The following is a 19758-nucleotide window of genomic DNA, read 5'->3' as shown; positions in this document are numbered from 1 at the left end:
GTATGGCAACCCTAAGGTGACCCTATCCTAAGGTTTTCATGGCAAGATTTGCTCAGAGGAGGTTTGCCATTGCCTTCCCCTGAGGCTGAGAGCGTGTGACTCACCCAAGAGCACACAGTGGGCTTCATGGCCGAGCTGTGAGTCAAATCCTGGCCTCCAGAGTCATAGTCAAACCGCATTTGCTCTGTTTCGAGTCCAGCTGTCCTCTCCAGTTTTCACTCTGGCAACTCTAGCAGGGCTTCAGCCAAAGCTCCAGAAATACAGTGAGCAGACCCTTAAAAAGTGTGAGTTTATAACAATGCAAAATACTACAGTTCCCATTATCCCCATCCACTGGGATTCTGGAAGGTGTAGTGGAAAGGGTCAACTTTCCCAAGCACTGCAGACCTTTTCTCTCTCTCTCTCTCTCTCTCACACACACACACATACACACACAAACACACACACTGCTCCAGCTGCTGCTGGAAGGACTGAGCAGATGTAGGAGGACTGGGGCACTTCATTACTTGTGGTAGTAACTCCTCTTTAGCTCACAACTGCCAGTAAGTCCAGGAAGTGGTTTGGAGGAGACAAGGAGAAAAGATAAGAAAAGGACAAGGGGATTGCTAGGCAACCCTCCATGTAGTGGTCAGAGATAAAGAAAAGTAAAAGAGGATCCCTGAGGCAACCAAATCCGAAGAGTGTAGAGAATAGGCTCATAGTCAGGACCTATTTTCTGTTATAACAAGGCTAAGCAAAAGTCCGTCCTCCCTCCCTCCCTCCCTTCCTTCCTTCCTTCCTTCCGTCCGTCCGTCCTTCCTTTTTTTATCTTTACGGAGCATATTCCTCCCCCAGAATTGCTCTTCTATGTGCATCCTCATTTTACAACAACCTGTGAATCAAAACAAATAAACTCTATTGACTAACTCAGGTCTAATTTGCCCTGCAGAAATAATGCAGGTTGACTTGACGTGAACTGACACATGGCTCAATGCTTTGGAATCCTGGGATCTGTAGTTTGCTGTGGCACCAGAGCTGACTGACAGCTAGCTCACATAATGACAACTCCCAGACTTCTATAGCATTGAGCTATGGCAGTTAAAGCAATGTCAAACTGCATTATTTCTGCAAGCAGGTGAGATCTGAATTTATTTGGTGGTCTCTCACAATCTTGAGGTTGCAGTTCACTGGCAAGGCTCACGGGTGTTTTAACAGCAACCCCATTGGCAGAAATCTAGCTGGGGAAGCATTCTTTGCCACAGTATCTCCAGGCAGGAAGAATCCAACTCTGTTGAATTTCTGCCTGTTATTGAAGGCATCGAAACCATGCCTGGAGGAGCCAGAAGGATGGCAGTGTGACCTTCCATTCTTTATTCATGCCATGCCAAGAGTGTCCCTCCCACTATGCCCATGCGCTGGCATTATGCTCCACATTCCAGTGTGATGTTTTATTGGCAGGGGCGGTGCCAAAGAGCCAGACAGAAAGAAGAGCTGGCATGTGTGTGTGCGCTCGCTTGCATATAATATGGACATTACTGGATTGCGAGGGGGAAGATTCAGCTTTTACTACCGGGAATCAAACTTTGAGCAAGAAATAATCCTATCACGTCAGAGGTTGGAAGTAGCAAGTGTGAAACTAGGATGAGAAATAACATGGACTGTGGTTCGTGCCACCTGCCCATTACAGGTCTCTTGGCACGTCCTGGCATCGGGTTTCTGTTTGCAATGAAAGTACTGAAGCTGAAGAAAGAGGACCAACGGATAAGGAGCTGGGAATGATGCCAGGCCTACTGGGTCTGTTTCCAGCTCAGAGAGGGGTGCGGTGGAGTCTAGTGGGATAAACTAGGCAGCCCTGCTGGCTCAGACTCTCATGGTATGGCAACCATGTGCAGCAGCATCCAGACATTTCATAAGAAGGGTGTAAAAGAGGGGATTTAGGAAAAGGTGCCTCTCAGCATGGCACAGGACTGCAGAGAGGATCGTGCAAAGGGATTTGGGATGGCATGACTCAAGACTGAGAGCTTGAGTGCCCATTCTCCCTCCCCAAAATTTCTAACATTGCAGTAACTTAAAACTTCAGTTGACTTTTCAGTAATACAGTGTAGGCATTCAAAGAAAAAGAAAATTTACCCAGGGAATGCGAATGTAGCAAACAGAAGAATTTAAGGTGTGAGTCGTTATCAATGTCTCATTCTCTGCAATGCTAGGAATTTGGGGGAATTTCTAGCATTGCACAGAGTGAGACATTGGGAATTATTTTAACAATTAAAAAAACTTCATTAGGGTGCAGAATTCTTACTTTTTTGGGGGGGCAACACCCACATCTCCCCCCCAAAGCTATGTCCCTGCTGCCAGGTGCTATATGCTAGATGCAGAGAAAGGTTATGGCAAGCTTCATCTAAATAAAACTCTCTCTTTCTCTCTGGCTTTGTTTCATGAACAAAGATTCAGATGTATCCTTCGAGCCTGTGCAATGGATTTTTCTGGTGGAGCACAGCATGCACAGAACTGGCCTCACCCTTTAAATCAGAGGTTCGTCTGCTGAGGCCTTGACAAGCATGGACGGTAGCAGCGACCTGTCTGGCATGGGAGGCCCTGCCAGTGGCTATTATACCACCGCCAGCATAGCCCACAACTTCATTAAGGTACGCAAGCCTCTCCCCCACGACAAGGGGGCGTCAATGGAGAGGATCTAAATAAATATCGCTCAGGAAATCTGATGATAGGGATGCCATAGTTTGAAGGCAAATAACAGAAACAGCAGTGACAGTGAGAGAGATACTGTACTCCATTCTCCACTTCATGTCTCAGTCCTCTCTCCTGGTCTTCCATTGCAACTCTTTTCTCCTCACCTGCCTACCAGTGAGAACAGGTGGCTCCCATGTCAGTGGGGCAGGGAATACACTCCAGGTTTTATGGCACATATTGAAAGACATGGCAACCCATTTGGTGGCGTGCTAGATTCAGTCAACTAGATTCACTGTTCCAAAAGCTGGATGGCCATCTGTCAGGGATGCTTTGATTGCATATTCCTGCATGGCAAGGGATTGAGGTCTCTTCCAACTTTGTGATTCTATATGGTCTCTTCCAACTCTGTGATTCTATATGGCAGCTGCCAGTTTTCACAGCTACCTACGCCAAAATAAAAACATAATGCTGTGGCATCACTAGGGCTGGTGTCCCCTGGTGTGGGTGCCTGGAAAGGGCTGTTGAAGGGGTTGCCAAACTGCCCCACCTTCCCTCCCTCCCACTGGCTCGCTCACCCACCCCCTGGTTGGCTGCCCACTCCCCAGTCAGATTGCACATGAGGGGCAGTGCTATGGCCTCCAGATGGCCCATTCTGGGTGTCACGTGGCTGCTCACCCAGCAGCCGTGCCAGACCTGCAAAGGAAGACTCTGCATTCTCCCCCCCCCCCCCGGTGGCCACTGATCGGAGGGTGCTGTGGCCTTCGGACAGCCTATTCCCTGAAGTTTATCACATGGGCCCTAAAACAGGCCTGTTGTGTTGTAAAACAGGTGCGCGCAGGGTTGTGCACGAAATGGGATGGGGCTAGGGACCGCATTTTACTGCACAAGGAAACGCCGCCGCTGCCACCGGGCCGTTCCAGAGGGCGCAATATCTGAGAACTGTTCTAAAGCATTCTCAGAATCACGCCCTCTGGAACGGAGGGAGGATGCAATTAGAACGCCCGGCGGTAGTGACGGCATTGTGCAGTAAAATACAGTTCTTAGCTTCATCCCGTTCCGTGCGCGCCTCCATTGTAGGACGCAACGGGCCCATTATAGGGCCCATGTGATAAACTTCAATGTCTTGTGTGGCTGCTGGACAAGCCAGAAAGGAAGGCGACGTTCTTTCTCATTCACTCAGCAACCATGCCAGTCCCACTGAGTGTACCAGCCCATCAGGTAGGTGTACATCCCTCCTCTAGGGTGTCACCTAGTGTGGTCCAGACTCCCAGCACTCCCTTTATGATGCCCCTGACATGATGGTGGCAATACAGTATGTAATAGGAATTTGGGGCCCAGATTGAGGTGACATGAGTTTAAATCCAAGGATGGCTGTGAAATTTAAAGGGTGAACTTGGGCTACTTATCATCTCCCACCTTTGCTGGTTTACATTTTTAGTTCACATCAGACAGCAAAAGAGTTCACCACAACTGTGTCTTATATTTCGTTTGTTATGTACCTTCAAGCCAGTTATGACTTATAGTGACCCTGTTATAACATTTTCTTGTGGATACCACACACAGGAGTTTTCTATGAACACCTTCATAAGTGAGGGGGGGAGGAATAAATTCTCTAACAAGGTGTCATATTGCTGTCCAGTTGCATGGTTTACTAGAAATAGAACTATTTCAGTGGCATTTCAAACTAATTCAAAATTTGCCAGAATTTTCTAATTCAAATATCTCTTCCCCCCACTCTGTTTTCAAACATTCACAAATACCCCATTGAAAATTAAATTCTGTGTGATACGTCAAAAAAAGAATGAAACATCACTTTTGTTGATGAATCAGTAATACGCATCCGCTTGCTAAATTCCCAGCCTACTCTAAAATGCCTACGTCCAATGACGTTTTTATTTAGGAATGCTAGAGGAGTGGGAGAAGGAAAATCCCTCTTCCCTAAATCATAAATTCACCCCTCCGTGTCCTTTTGGGTTTTTTGGTGAGTATCTCTGAGTTAGGAAAAGATGGTTGGTCATTCTGAATAGCTGCCGCTGTAGTGTGAGACATGCTTAGACTTGCATATAAGTATGTATAGGAGACATACTTCCTGAGTGTGTCTGGAGACAGTCTTGTATAGTGGTCTTAGTGTTAAGAGTAGACTCTGGGAGAACAGGGTTCAAATCCCTGCTTAGCCAAGTAACCCCACCAGGTGAGCTTGGGTAAGGCACACTCTCAACCTCAGAAGAAAGCAAAGGCAAACCCCCTCTGGATAAATCTTTTCAAGAAACCCCTGTGATAGGGTTGGCACAAGTCATAGTCTGCATCTATACTGTAGAAATAATGTAGTTTGACACCACCTGAAGTTCTGTAGCTCCATCTTGGGATGTGTAGTTTTACAAATTCTTTAGACTTCTTTGACAAAGTGTTGGTGCCTCACAAAACTACAAATCCCAGGATTCTATAGGATGGAGCCATGGCAGTTAAAGTGGCATCATTTCTACAGTGCATAATTTCTACAGTGTAGATGCACTCAGAGTTAAAGGCATGTAAAAAGAAAATTCTCCTATTAATTGAGGTGTACTAAAAATACAAAATCTTAATTACTAAAATACTAAATACTAAAATACTGAAAACACAAACCTAAATGGGTGAATAAATTAATTTGAGTAGATGTTTGTGTCTCTGCATTCTCAAATTTCTCTCTCTTTCTGAGAGTTAATTATTCAGACTCATGCCAAAAGTTTTTTCTCCTCTAGTGCCTGACTTCTCTTTCGTTTTAGGTCACTAAGAAAATGAAAAATGATGCCAAGAGATGATTGGACCAAGTTGGATGCTTTCCTATGAAACTGTATTTTCATTTACATGTCTGGGCTTATCCCTTAAAATGGTGGCCAACTCCATCCCTTTGCAGACTTTCCGTGACGTCAGACCGTGAAATCAATCTTCACCCTTAGGCCGGAGATTCCCTGACTTGTCTACACATTAACAGCAAAATTCAGGGCAGAGAGAAGGAACTGATTCATGACCAAAAAAAAAAAAAAAGTAAGCAAGGGTTGGACTTATTCCTGAAGCCACATCCGTCAAGCTGCTCATATTTGGCTGCTGTTGTGAGAGAAGATGTCATTTCCCTGTCTCCCACTCCATTCTTGCATAGCGTTTTGAAACAAAAATTGTGAATGAATGAAAAGCATGGTCATGTGGATCACTTTGTTTCCACCGCAAGAACAAAGAAAAAAGTTCTAGCTTGAAATGCACATCATCATCATTCTATGACTCTATCATCATCATCATCATCATCATCATCATCATCATCATCATCATCATCACCACCACCATCTTTATTTATATGCCACCTTTCTTCCAGGTCTGGACTCAAGGTGGCTTCCATAAGAACACATTAAAACATTTATAAAATTCATAAAATATATTTATTAAAATATTAATAGCTCATATCCATGTATACTCAAGTCCCATTATATACAATGGCACCGATGGTGTCTCTTATATAAAATGTCAAAATCGAGGTTTGGTTTTTGGAATTTATATATTTTTGGAATATTTTCAAGCCATGGATACTTGAATCCATGGATAAAGAATCTGTGGATATGGAGGGCTGACTGTACTGTCTGCTTGAAATAATCACCCATTTTTGTGTGTATTTAGTGGCTTCGGTTGAAAGCATGACCAGATACCTGAACTGACCAGTTCTGGGAGACCTGGGCAGAGGTTGGAAAGATTATTTGTTTGAACTACAACTCCAAAAAAGTAACTTTTCCAACCTTAAACTGAGGGAGGAGATGTTGGCCCTAAATATTAAATAAAGGGTAGTCCATATAATAAACAGCATGGCAAGTACAGAATCCCATAGTATTGAGCCATGTCAGTTCCAACAGTGTCATACTGGATTATATCTGCAATGCAGATGCAGCCCCAGACTTTATTTTGAGTAGACATATATGTGATTGCACTGTAAATTTTAACACTGAGAGTTACAGCAAAAAGAAAGGAGAGATTTAGAGGAAGAAGATGAAACAAAATTAGGAGGAACTTCCTGACAGTAAGGGCTGTTCGACAGTGGAATAAACTCCCTCGGAGTGTGGCGGAGTCTCCTTCTTTGGAGGTCTTTAAGCAGAGACTGGATGGCCATCCGTTGGGTATGCTTTGACTGAGATTTCCTGCATGGCAGGGGGTTGGACTGGATGGCCCTTGCAGTCTCTTCCATCTCTACGATTCTATGATTCTATGAAAATCATGCTGACTACAACAAACTGGTCAGAAAATCTATGCAGTGCCATGCTGTGATCAGAAAAGGAGGCAGCTGACATAGCAAGAGGAAGTTTCTGTCCAAAATATCTATCAGTCAATCCTTCCTTTTCTTCACTGTGGTTGCTGCCACACTGCAGTTTGACATCACTTTAACCTCCATGGCTCAATGCTATGAAATGCTGGGATTTATAGTTTGGTGGTGCACCAGAGCTCACTAACAGGGAAAGCTGAATGTCTCACCAAATTACAAATCCCAGAATTCCATCGCACTGAATCATGGCAGATTAAGTGGTGTCACGCTGCTTTATTTCTGCAGTGTGGCACAGCAAGTGTCATACAATACAGAATGTCAAGCAATGACTTTCAGAGAAACAATAAGCCTATCAAGAATGGAAGGAGGATGTATTTTTATAACATGAAAGGCAAATAAGCTATTAAACTTTTTTTCCCCTTAAGGAAAGTTTTCCTGGATTGGTTTCTGTCATTCTTTTCTGCAGTAGTAAAGATGAAAACCATGACAAAGCAGACTGCAGTCATGAGAGTTCTTGCAACAGACAATAGTTGTGGCAAAGTTTGTGGCAATGACTGCAAAGTTGGCTGTAGTGAAAGCAGCACTGGTGATGCCAGTTACGTCAGAGTCCATGGTGACAGCCATAGGGATATTAATAATGATTCAAATTACAACAAAAGAGATTGTGCATAAAATTAGAAAGAACTTTTTACTGTAAGAGCTGTTCAGGAGGGGAATAGGTTGCCTCTGAGAGAAGTGGACTTGGAGATCTTTCAGCAGAGATTAATGGGTGCGAGTGCTTTAATTCTGTGTTCCTGCATGGCACAGGTTCTATTATATCAGTGGTTCCCAGACTTTGGTCCTCCAGATGTTCTGGACTTGAGGTCCCAGAATTCCTAACTGTTGGTCAAGGTGGCTGGGGCTTCTGGGAGCTGAAGTCCAAAACACCTGGAGGACCAAAGTTTGGGAATGTCTGGACTAGATGACCTTTGGAGTCCCTTCCAATTCTATGATTCTATGATGGCTGATTTGGTGGTGACAATGATCCATTGAGATCCTTTCAACTTCAGACTTCAGAGGTGTGGCAGTTCTCATGTGAATGAATACTCCTATTTTGTTTTCTGTGGGGTTTTTAAAAACCCTTCTTTATGGAAAATTAGATGTATAAAATCTTTTGACTTACCACGTCAGTTTTCTGTGTGGTGATTTTTGGTTTGGTTTGGTATGAAGGAGCCAAACTCCATTAGACACAGTGAGGTAACCACTTCAGATGGTAGATGTTACAGGGAGGGGAGCTTCATAGTTCTTCCTGAGCCACCTCTTCTGTCTTGAAGGATGAGGATGGTACTTGTGGCCCTCAGATGTGGTGAAGAGCAGAGTTTGGTATTAAAATAAGCTTCAGTTTCAACAGGAAGAAATATAAGGTACTACATTTAGATGGGGGGGAGGAAATTAAATGCACAGATATAGGATGGGTGACACCTGCCATGATAACAGTACATGTGAAAAGATCTAGGAGACTTATTAGACCACAAGCTGAACATGAGTCAACAGTGTGATGCAGCAGCTAAAACAATCAATATGATTTTAGCCAGCATCAATAGGAATACAGTGTCTTCTGGATCGAGGGAAGTAATGGTACCAGTCAGTTCTGTTTTGCTCAGATCCTGGTCTCCAGAGCCGTAGTCCAACACTCAGACAATTACAGCTCCCTAAATCATACATGAAATGTAAGGCAGGGGAGGGGAGAGTTAACATTTGCCCTTTGCCTCAGGCAGCAAAATGTCTTGGCCATCTCTCTGAAGGGACATATCAATGGACAACCCCCCCCCCCCCCCCCATCTGCTGTCTCACATGCTAAAAGAAGGCACAGGACAACACCTCAATGAGAAACTGGCAACAATTATGTTAGTGCTAGATAGGAAAGCAATTTAATCTTTATAGTACCATAAAATTTGATAGAATTCAAAGACCTAGCCATGTTAGTCTGGAAAATCAGTACATAAAGCAATCTTGCAGCACATTGGAGACTAACCAAAAGAAGTTGATAGCGTGACCTTTCATAGATTTGGCCTACTTCCTCAGATGCGCTCAAGTTTAGGAAACTTCCCTTTGCATAAAATTTGATTGTTAGTATAGGGAGAGTTGTGCAAAGGATTCTTTTTCTGGAGTTGTTGTAATGTCACTAGAAATTAGTTTGCAGCGTAAGGCTGAGAAATATCCCCTTGGCCTATTAGGACTTGTACCCAGTCCCCAACCATTACATATGTTGGCTGGGACTGATGGGAGTTGTAGTCCCAAACCTTTGGCAAGTACTATGTTGTTCAGGAAGGCTGTTGAACCAAGTAAACATTTGAAGCAGTGTTACACTGCAACTTTCTCCCTATGTCCATAAATAAACACATTTCTGGCGGAAACAATTCTGATGAATAATGAAACCAAGTGCTACAGACTTTCTCAACATCTCATTGCTGTTTTAAAGCAGGCAATAATCTTATCATTTACTATATAAACAAACCACTGAAGTGTCCCCGTTGCTTTGCAGGAATGTTGGGTATGCTAAAAATAGACTTCTTTCCCCTTTTTTGTAGGAATGAATAATCTCATCTTTGGGTCACTGGGGAGGATATGGCCTTTCATGAGGAAACATAAATACAAACCAGAAGAAATGTTGAATAGAAGATTCCCAATGGGGGAATATTTCTCAGCCTTACGCTGCAAACTAATTTCTAGGGAGCACCAGTTCCAGCCTCAAAGCAAATGAAGTTCAAATGTAGGCCAAGGTTGCCTAAACTTGTGGATGGCAAATGGCAACCTCAGAAGCAGGGCCAAATAGGATTGCCAACTGGCCAGAAGAAGACCTGTCCTGGTGCTTCAGTGAATGTGAAACTCTGGTCCTCTATAGTGTGGGTCCTTGGTATTCACTTGGGTTTAGTTCCAGGACCCCCCTTGGATACCAAAATCCATGGATGCTCAAGTCCCATATATAATGCCACGGTAAAATGGTATTTCTTCTATAAAATGGCAAAATCAAAGTTTGCTTTTTGTAATTTATTTATTTTAAAAATACAGTATTTTCAAACCCCAAATGCTTGAATCCATGGATGAAAAATCTGTGCATATCGAGGGCTGACTGTATTTTCATACCCTGATTTGCCAGAGACAGTTCTGACTTACCTTCTGTCATCCCCTTTTTTCAGCTTCTTTTAAAATGTCTCCATTTTTTCTTCTCTCCCCCCGCCCTTCTTCATTTATAGTCAGCTTACTTCAATTGATGTAAACTGAGTTTGGGGCAGATGATGTGGGTTGTAATCCATTAATTTAGGGGGCAAGGTAGAAGAGGGGGTCGACTACCAGGTGCTGTAGACCATATTTCAGAGGAAGGAGTTGGCAAAACCACCTCTGAGTAGAATCATAGAATCGGAAGAGACCACATGGGCCATCCAGTCCAACCCCTGCCATGCAGGAAATCTAAAATTTATTATTATTATTATTATTATTATTATTATTATTATTGTTGTTGTTGTTGTTATTTTGCCTATGAAAATCCTATGAATTCAGGTATCTTGAAGGCACATACACAGACACAAAGTGGCCAGAGGAGGAAGTGTGGTGTAGCACATTTGGAGGTTTGGACTGGGATGCTGGGAAACCAGGGTTTGAATCCCCACTCAACTCAGTGGAAACCCACTGAGTGATCTTGGACAAGTCACACACAAGCTCAGAGGAAGGTTGTAGCAAACCTCCTGTGAATCAGTCTGGCCAAAATAATAATAATAATAATAATAATAATAATAATAATAATAATATCATCATCTACAAGAGAATCACCATTACAAGCTGGAGTTGACTTGAAGGCACATAATAATAACAAAATGGCCAGCCTAGGCTCACTGTTATGTTCTCACCAGTGTGTCTGAAGGAACAAAATGGGATTGGTGTAAGTCTGTGAATGCTGGGATGCTAAGAGGAGGAAGGGGACAATGTATGGAAGGATAACCTGAGGAGGAGGAGGAGGAGGGAAAGGAGCAAGGTGGAATTAATAGCGGTGGGAAAAGTGATCTCATTCCAATTTACTTACACTCCATTCTTCAGGTTCACTCAAGCATGGATCATACAACCCCACCGAATGAGAGGTCTATTGAGTTAGCACTGATTCCCAAATTAATTTCCTTGGAAGAGAGTTCAGTTCAGAATGAAGTGAATGTTTAGTTTGTTTGCACAATCCCCCTTGATCTTATTTAAATGTAAAACTGATGCTTGAGCACGCACCCATATATCTTCCCTGGATTTAATTTAAGACAGAGTTTAACTGATTTGTAAATTAGTGGTTGAGTGATTTTGCCACGTGATGTTCCTACTTCAAATGTTCCCTTGAAAGCCAAGAGGCCTAAGACACCCAAGGCTAAAACATCTTAGGCTGCATCTACACTGCAGAAATAATGCAGTTTGACACCATTTTAACTGCCATGGTTCCATTCTATGGAATCCTGGGATTTGTAGCTTTTTGAGACACCGACACTCTTTGGCAAAGAAAACTTATAAAACTATACATTCCCAGGATTCCCTAGACTGCAGCTGCAGCATTTAAAGTGTTGTCAAACTGCATTATTTTTACAGTGTAGATGTACCCTAACTCTTGGATCCTTCTGTAACTTGGAAGTAAATGAAAATATTAGCTTTGTCTGGAGAGGTTTAATGCCAACAAATGCTGCTAACTCCAACATCAGTGATGCAATGAATTCCCTCTGGATTTTAGTTAAAGAAGCTGTCCAAAGCAATGAACCTGTTTTGATGTTTAGCATCTTGGGCAGTTAATTTAAAATTTGGTCTAAAATGCAGAGAGTATCCTACTGGCAGCAGAAACGCATCCATCCACCGGTTGCTCCAAGAATAGTTAAGCAGAATTGGACCAAAGTATTTTGTTGGCCTTAGGTGAAGCATAAGATGGCACCCAATTGTCATAATCTCCACCCCAAAGTCATATATAGAAACAAACTGGTCAGGTAGTTGGTGCTTATTTTAATATAGACTAGACATGGCCCAGACATGGCCCTATATAACACCTGGATAGGGCAGCCATGTTTAGATGGCACAGAAAAAGGAGATGATAGGAGGAGGACCTGAAAGCACACTTTTTGGGGGGAAGAATGCTCTCCTTGTTTCTAGAACATGGCCACATAGCCCGAAAAACCCACAAAAAACTATGGATGCCAGCCATGAAACCTTCGACTTCACATTTGCTGGTCAGTTCTGAGAATGAAAGTCACCGGACTGGATCTATAGTTTCTTAAGAAAGGTTTCTGAGTTTTTGCTGCGGAGCTTGAGTTTCTGAACTCTGGTATTCTGCTGGATTTGACAGTCTATCTATTCTGTACTGCTAGTATGATCGGCCCTCTGTATCCACAAATATTTTTATCCACCGATTACACCGCCCACATCTTGAAAATATTTTTTAAAATCCAAAATGAAAACTTGATTAAGGGACACCAATTTACTATGCCACTGTATATACCAAGGGCCCCCTATATCCGCTGCCTGAAGCAGCTCATGGGAGGACCTCAAAACTCATTTATCTGTTTCTTCAGAGGCTTAATAAATTTCTATGTCTGGAGCTCTGGCATGTGTGTGCAAAACTTAGGAAAGCTATTTTAGACAATTCCTATAATCCATCAATTAAAATAAGCACTGGATATTGCAGTGCAAAAAAAAGCAACCTTTCCATGAGAAATATGATAAAGGAGTTCTTCAAATATTTCTTTATCATATCTCTCCAAAGCAGATGCTTGCATGGATAGCATGCTCCCTTCCTGCATTCTCACCCCAATTTCATAACCATTCCAGACATAATTTATTTCAGAGCTCCCATGGATTGCCTGGTGCTGCCACCTTATGGATTGGTTGTGACATACCTCCACACTGTCTTCACCTTGGAGATCAGCGCTTGCATTTCTAATCACTGATTTAGGCCAAGTGTTTGCAAATATGGTGGGTCAAGGTGGAGGGCCAGTCAAAGTGGCTCTCATTCAAATCATAAGCAAAGCCAACATCAACTGAAGCAATGACAGCTGCATCTCTTAATTATGCGTAAAATGTGTTCAGATCTTTCTAGAAACAGAACTCTAGTTTTCTTTTTGTTGTGAAAGTCCCAAGAGACTACAGCTACTATTGAAAATGACAAAGCTTGCTGGTTAGCTAATTAATTCTTTTAATCATTCATTTTTTGTTTTACTTCCAATAATACATATTTCTGATACCACCACAGGCTCCCCTCAAATGTGCAAATGTGCATGTGTTTTAATATTGATATCCTCTTTATATTATAAGCATTTGCTGAAAACAAGATCGTTGCCTGTCATAGACTTGGAATTTAAATTGGACAAATCTAGGTGATAAATCTTGGGGGAAGGAAACGCGAAGGCTAAAGCATCAATAAATACTATTCTCATCTCATAAGAACAGAAAAAAGTCCAAAACCTCCTGCAATCCCCTAAGCATAAAATTATCAATGGACAAAATTTCCAATGTCCTGGGTTCCAGCCCCAATCTGTAATGAACTGTTAACTATCTCTGTCCAACAGTTTACAGCCTCCTAGGGTCCAGGGGCCACACAGTTTCTACCAACCTGAAACCACTGTCCCCATGAACCTGATTAGATGGTCACAAACAAATCAGAGAAGGGAAAAGTCACCAAAATATGTCTTCAGGAATGTTGTGAAGGCCCTATAAAGGCAGAGAGCTTTGGGGACTGAAAACATGGAGGTCACTTTCCTTACTCATATCTTTATACCTTATACTTTTCAAATAATTGTCTCAGCAAAGAGTCAGCATCAGTACACTCTTACAAAAATCTAAGTTATTTGGTCAGCAGGGTAACCATTGGTCTCTCTAGTAGCAGTCACCAGTTCTTTCTCTTGAGAATCAATGCCCTCCTGGCCATCAGATCTCACGGTCCTAGGCATTTGTTAATTTCTTTCTGACAAATGGTTGCTGTCTGTTTTTCCTCTCCTCCCACTCATGGTTTTGCATTTTACTCCATCCCCCACTGCCACCCCATAATTCTCATGGAACATGGGTCAATGTGAGCTGCAGGTGGCAGGATGGAGGATGTGAGGGAAGGCCCTGGAGATGTCGGCAACTTCTGAGGGGACAGGATGCGTTTCGAGTCACTGTCCTCATCACCTGGTAGGCGGGCAAATGCTGTCCAAATCCCTCGTGGCCGTGGCTTATCCCCAGGGGCAGGGGCTGGGTCACCATGAACACGCTGGTGGCGGATGAGAGTGGAGGACCGGCCAAAACTTTTGCCACAGCGGGCACAGCGGTAGGGGCGGGCACCCGTGTGGGCCCGCTGGTGGACAGTGAGGTAGGAGCTGTCACCGTAGCGCTTGCCACAGACATTGCACTGGAAAGGCTTCTCCCCAGAATGGATGATCTGGTGGCGGATGAGATGGGAACTCTCTGAAAAAGACTTGCCGCACTGAGTGCAACGGTAGAGCTTGATGCCTGTGTGGGTGCGTTCATGGCGCACCAGGTCTGACCGCTGAGAGAAGCTCTTGGTGCATGAGCGGCACCCAAAGGGTCTCTCCCCCGTATGAACTCGCTGGTGCCGGATCAGGTGTGAGCTCAGCGTGAACTGTTTCCCACAGTCAGGGCAGTCAAAGAACCTCGGGGAGGCAGTCCCCACACGGTGATAGTCCAGACGACTGTGACAACTGCCCCAGGGATGCCTCCCCTGAGTGGGTTTTCCCACTCTAGCCCTGGTACCATGGCTACCGCTGCTGCCATCACTATCTTGGAGGGTCTCATAGGCCTCCTCCCAGTCCAGGGCCGCTGAGTCAACCACTGAGGGATCTTCAGATTCAGGACCACTATGGACAACTGAGATCTCTTCTTCCTCTTCCCAGTCTTCGTCCTCACTGGTCTTCTCCTCCTCTAGAGACACAAAGACATGGTAAAAGAAATTAGTGTGATGCAAGAGGATTTTTTTAAAGAAAAAATCAATCCTGGATTTGAATTTATTTCACTTTGGATCTCTGTTTCACATTACTGCCAGAAAATGAGAGGAGGAGGAAGAGAGGGGAATGAAAGACTATTTGAGAGACTGTATCTCCCCATACGAACCAGCCAGGGCCCTACAATCCTCAGGAAAAGGCTTTCTCTAGGTCCCGCCAAGTTGGATCATAGGCTCGCTTAATGAGGACATGAGCGAGAGCCTTCTTGGTGGCTGCTCCCACCCTCTGGAATTCCCTTCAACGGTGAGCCCCCTCACAGTCTGTTTTTCATTTGCAAGCCAAGACATTTTTATTTAAGCAGACATTTGGTATATAAGTCATATCAGGGTGGCTTTTATGGAGCTATGCTTTTCAACTTTTGAATATTTTTATGTGGTTTTATATTGTGTGTAGATTTTAATTGTTTTGAATTTTACTGATATTTTAGATGCTTTTGTCTGTGAGCTGCCTTGGGTCCCTATGGGGAGAAAGGTGGCAGTAAATGAAATAAATAAATAAATAAATAATAAAGAGGAAAAAGGAGCCAGTGTGGTGTAGTGGTTTGAGTGTTGGACAATCACTCTGGAGACCAGAGTTTGAATCCACACTTGACCACAGAAACCCACTGGGTGACCTTAGGCAAGTTCCATTCTCTCAGCCTTAGAGGAAGACAAAGGCAGAAATTCCTCTGGACAAATCTTGCCAAGAAAACCCTGTGATAGGGTCACTGCCATAAGTCAAAAACAAGTTGAAGGCACACAACAACAACAAAAAGAGTCAGGATCATCCGTACCATTGTATTTCTGAGTCTTGGGTGTAGCTGTGAAAGTTGGAGAGTGAAGAAAACTGATGGGACAAAAATAAATGTGTTTGAAATGGGGTGCTGGAGGAGATTTCTGCAGGTACCATGCATTTTCAAAAAGACAAATAAATGAGTCCAAGAGCAAATCAAACCTGAACTTTCCCCAGTAGCCAAAATGAGGAAACTGAGGCAATTGTACTTTGGAAATATCAAGAGATGCATGAATCATAAGAAAAGATGATAATGCCTGGCAAGGTGGAAGGCAATAGGAAAAGAGAAAGACAACTTACCAGAAGGATTGGTTCAATCAAAGAGGCTACAGCCCTGAGTTTGCAAGACCTTAGAAGAGCTGGTAATAGCAGGGTGCTCTGGAGAGCTCCCACTCCTAATGTCATAAGTCAAAGCCAACTTGACAGATGACAATTAATAACAAGAAAAAAGGAAGGTGTCCTATCCACTTTTAGATGAGTCCCTGTCCACCTCTGCTACTACACAGCCACTAACAGACTTTGTTGTTGTTGTGTGCCTTCCTTCAAGTTGTTTCCGACTTATAGCAACCCTAAGGCAAACCTATCACAAGGTTTTCTTAGCAAGATTTGTTCAGAGGTTTACAATTGTTTTCCCCTGGGGCTGAGAAAGTGTAACTTGCCCAAAGTCATGCAGTGGATTTCCTTGAGGGTTTCCATATGAGTTGCTTTGTACATGCCTCTTGCACATCCCAGGCAACACCACTGAAAAGGGCCTGTTGTGGACCTCCCCCATTCCCACTCTAAACTTGCAGGGAGCAAAGGTGGATGTGTTCTCCTACCTTTCCTGAACTTCATTTATTCACACAAAATTAGAGGAGGAACTTGCTGTTTAAATGGAAGTTCCACCTGGCCCAGTGTTGTATTAGGAAGAATGAAGGATGTTCCTGCCAGCTCTGTTTGTCACTTGCTCACCTGCATGGGCATCTCCTTGGCTTCCCCTTTCTTCTGGTCTTTGGTCCAAGTCCTGTTTTGGGACTTCTGGTTCTTCCTGTCGCTCCATCCAGGAGATCATATTGAGCTTAACTATAGAGTATCCTGTCTGGAAGAGGGGGAAAGTCAATAAAAATCTTATCCTGTTTCTCCCCCTCTGACCATCTCTAAACTATTCAGTGGATGAAGAAATGCATGGACCTTTCTCCTAATCAGAACCTGGAAAACTTTATTTGGATTGCAGCTTCCAGAATCCCCCACCCAGCTAGCACAGCCACTACTGTTGTATCTACTAGACATCAAGAGTAGGTCTTGCTGGCTGATAGACATTGGGAGCCATAGCCCCTCAAAAAGCAACTTTTCCCAGCTTTTGGCTCATGCTTTTCAAGGTCTAGAGGCTGCTGTTCTGGCACCAGGTTATACCAAGTCAAATCACTGGGATACAACAGACTTCAACCTTGCTAGCTCTGCAGTGTTTCTTAATCAAACTCCATGGTTCACTAAAAATGGCAAAATACTGGCTCAGAGGGAAAATGTGTTCCATATTCTATAAAAAGCGAGAGAGGAAGAGAGAAAGAGATTTTACATTCACTGGCTCATACAAAATTCTCACCATCCGTATAGCTACAGGACAGTGCAGAACAGAATATACAACGGTGGGTCTACCAAAGTTGGTATGGTTTGGGCCAATGAGACATGGTCTATGGACTGTCTGGAGGTCCACATTTGGCCCATAAGATGAAGTCCCAGAATAGAATTCATAAGGACAGAAGAAGGATAGGAACAAATGATATTCACCTAAATCCTGATCCTTTCACTCCAGATTAAGGCTGCAGTCTTGCTCTAGTTTACCTGGGTGTAGGTCCCATTAAACTCAGTGGCGGTTATTTCCAAGTTGGCATGTATAGGACAGGGACCAGAATGGGGACCCACACTTTGACTGTAAATGCAAAATGCTGGTTTGAAGTGGTCACTGAGCAATGACACACTGATTGTTTGCAGCTGCAGAAGATCTGGGGCTAGGTCCTCCTGGCTGTCAGATCAGAGAAAGAAGAACCAAGAAAAAGAAGAAATCCAGGAAAAGCAACTTTTGCATGCATGCATCCTTGCTGTTGGAGGCTTTTGCAGTTTTCCCCAACTCACCCTGTGCCCCTCTGTTAGGGCATGGATCCCAGTTCTCTTAATGCTCCAGCATCCAGTGCAAAAGTGCAGCTCTTTTCTGAATGAAAAGAGGGATCCCAGTCCTTTTCTCCACCTCAAAGAGTGGAAGGAAAAGTCTCTCAAATGCAAATACCAATATACACACCACCAGGCTGCTTTGTGAGTACCTCTCTAGCTCTGTGCCAACAGGAAGTTTCCATCACAATTCAATGTCCCTCCAGCCTTTTTGCTCTTCTTTTCTTCCCTCTCCTTCGCTCTAGGATTGCAGAGGAAATCCTCACTCTATTGCTTTAACTCCTCATTCAGTGGGAGGCTGGATGGTGCATTTAAACTACTGTACAGTAATTCAGGAAAAGGTTTGCTCAGCTTTTGCATGCAAGATTTTTGCATGCTGTTGCAACCCCTCTAGCTGTCTTGATTTGGCAGGGGAGAGAAATCCCGATTTATTCCTCTTCCATCCCATTTTGTCAGCTGCTTTTCAAAAGTCCCAGTTTCTCTAGCATCCTCCCGCTGACCTTAGGCTGCCTTCACTTGCCGCAAACTGAGTTCAGAATGCAAAAGTAGTTTACTCTCAAGGGGCCTAAATACCCTGAAGGCACCTGATCCTAACATCGTGGAAGATAAACAAGGATGAGAGTTGGAGTAGGACACTGAGAGACCAAGGTTTGAATCCTGGCTTGGCCATGGAAACCCACTGGGTGACCTTGGGCAAGTCACATTCTCTCAGCCTCAGAGGATAGCAATGTCAAATCCCCTCTGAAGAGGCTTGCCAAGAAAACCTTTTGATAGATTCACCTTAGGGTCGCCATAAGTAAAAAATGACTTGGAGGCACACAACAATAGCAGCAACAACAGCCCAGTTTGTACTTGGGTGACAGACTGTAAGCTGAATCCTGAGACCCTATGAGTGATTCAATGACTTATATAAGAGTTCAAACCAAAATTCCCAAGTTTAGTTGGGGTCAGAACAGAGATGCTCTCAAGGTATGATTTTCTATAGTTAAGACATTTTCACATTTCAATGCACATGATCACTAGCAAACTAGAATTCACTCATATCTGCTTATTAGACCACCAAAGAATAACAGGCTGTTGTTGTTGTTGCTGCTGCTGCTGTTGTGTGCCTTCAAGTTATTTCTAACTTAACCCTAACCCTAACCCTGAAGGCATCTGATGCCATCTAATCTTGGAATGTAAACAGACTGCATCTGCTCTGCAGAAATAATTCAGGTTGACTCCACTTTATTGCTCAATGTTATGGAATCATGGGATTTGTTGCTTTGTGATATATTTAGCCTTCACTGAAAAAGAACTCTGGTACCATACAACACACTACAATTCCCAGAATTCCATAGCACTGAACCATGGTAGTTAAAGCAGTTTCAAACTGCATTATTTTTGCAGTGCAGATGCAGCCAGAATCAGCTTTTTCTGTTTTCATCCTTTGCTTACCTCACTTGCTGCAATCTGAGTGCAAGAGTGGTTTGTGCTCAGTTGCTTAGCAGGGGAGGAATCTTGCTCTTCTTCCCTGTACGTTCTGGAAAAAGCAAACTGGTGCAGCCTCTCCGCATTTGTGCCTTCTTAATAACGTTTGCCATTTTGACCAGACGCTGATGTTGCTTGGCCAAAAATGTCCCAGCTTTCATATATTAAATGTCGGTCGGGTCGCATGCTGTTGTGGCACAAGAGAACTTGGTTGTTGTGTACATAGAGCTTAGAGTATTTATTCATTTTTTTTTCTTTTTTCCTGGCTTTTTACTTCCCTTTTCATGCCACCATGGTCTAAGCTTGCAGGAAGATATATAGATATATACACATATACATACATGCCAGCGAGCATGGCCACGTGCTGCTCTTACTCACATATATTTGTCTATTATTATTCTTATTATTTCCTATCCGCCTCTCATGAATCGAGGC

General features: G+C 43.5%; 2 protein-coding genes across 7 annotated transcripts in view; one reads left to right on the top strand and one right to left on the bottom strand.

The window, feature by feature from the left end:
• Positions 1–19758, top strand: part of PRSS8 (serine protease 8) — a 687619-nt gene that overhangs the window by 102892 nt on the left and 564969 nt on the right. The gene's annotated exons all lie outside the window — the stretch shown is intronic.
• On the bottom strand, positions 13120–19472 carry LOC121933326 (zinc finger protein 239-like). 6 transcript variants are annotated; one of them, XM_042472891.1, is made up of 3 exons: positions 19291–19472; positions 16660–16786; positions 13120–14857 (listed from the first exon to the last, which is right to left on the bottom strand). In XM_042472891.1, the coding sequence occupies exons 2-3, from the start codon at positions 16757–16759 to the stop codon at positions 13956–13958; spliced, it is 1002 nt and encodes a 333-aa protein (XP_042328825.1). In that variant the 5' UTR covers positions 16760–16786; positions 19291–19472; the 3' UTR covers positions 13120–13955. The 6 variants fall into 6 exon arrangements, with proteins under 6 accessions (XP_042328825.1, XP_042328822.1, XP_042328824.1 ...); XM_042472888.1 differs by lacking the exon at positions 19291–19472 and adding an exon at positions 17476–18088; XM_042472890.1 differs by lacking the exon at positions 19291–19472 and adding an exon at positions 17530–18088.

This window comes from Sceloporus undulatus, chromosome 6 (assembly GCF_019175285.1).
Source record: "Sceloporus undulatus isolate JIND9_A2432 ecotype Alabama chromosome 6, SceUnd_v1.1, whole genome shotgun sequence".
Classification (NCBI taxonomy): domain Eukaryota; kingdom Metazoa; phylum Chordata; class Lepidosauria; order Squamata; family Phrynosomatidae; genus Sceloporus; species Sceloporus undulatus.
Note: the sequence above shows the minus strand (reverse complement) of the source record. Positions and strands in the feature narration are given on the sequence as shown.

Excerpts from the sequence above, each read along its gene's own strand:
- LOC121933326 (XM_042472887.1), bottom strand. The coding sequence starts at position 18,038 with ATGGAAACTTCCTGTTGGCACAGAGCTAGAGAG. Across the intron at positions 16,787-18,005 it reads GTTGGCACAGAGCTAGAGAG|ACAGGATACTCTATAGTTAA; the intron begins GTACTCACAAAG and ends CCCCTCTTCCAG. Across the intron at positions 14,858-16,659 it reads CCAAGGAGATGCCCATGCAG|AGGAGGAGAAGACCAGTGAG; the intron begins GTGAGCAAGTGA and ends TTGTGTCTCTAG.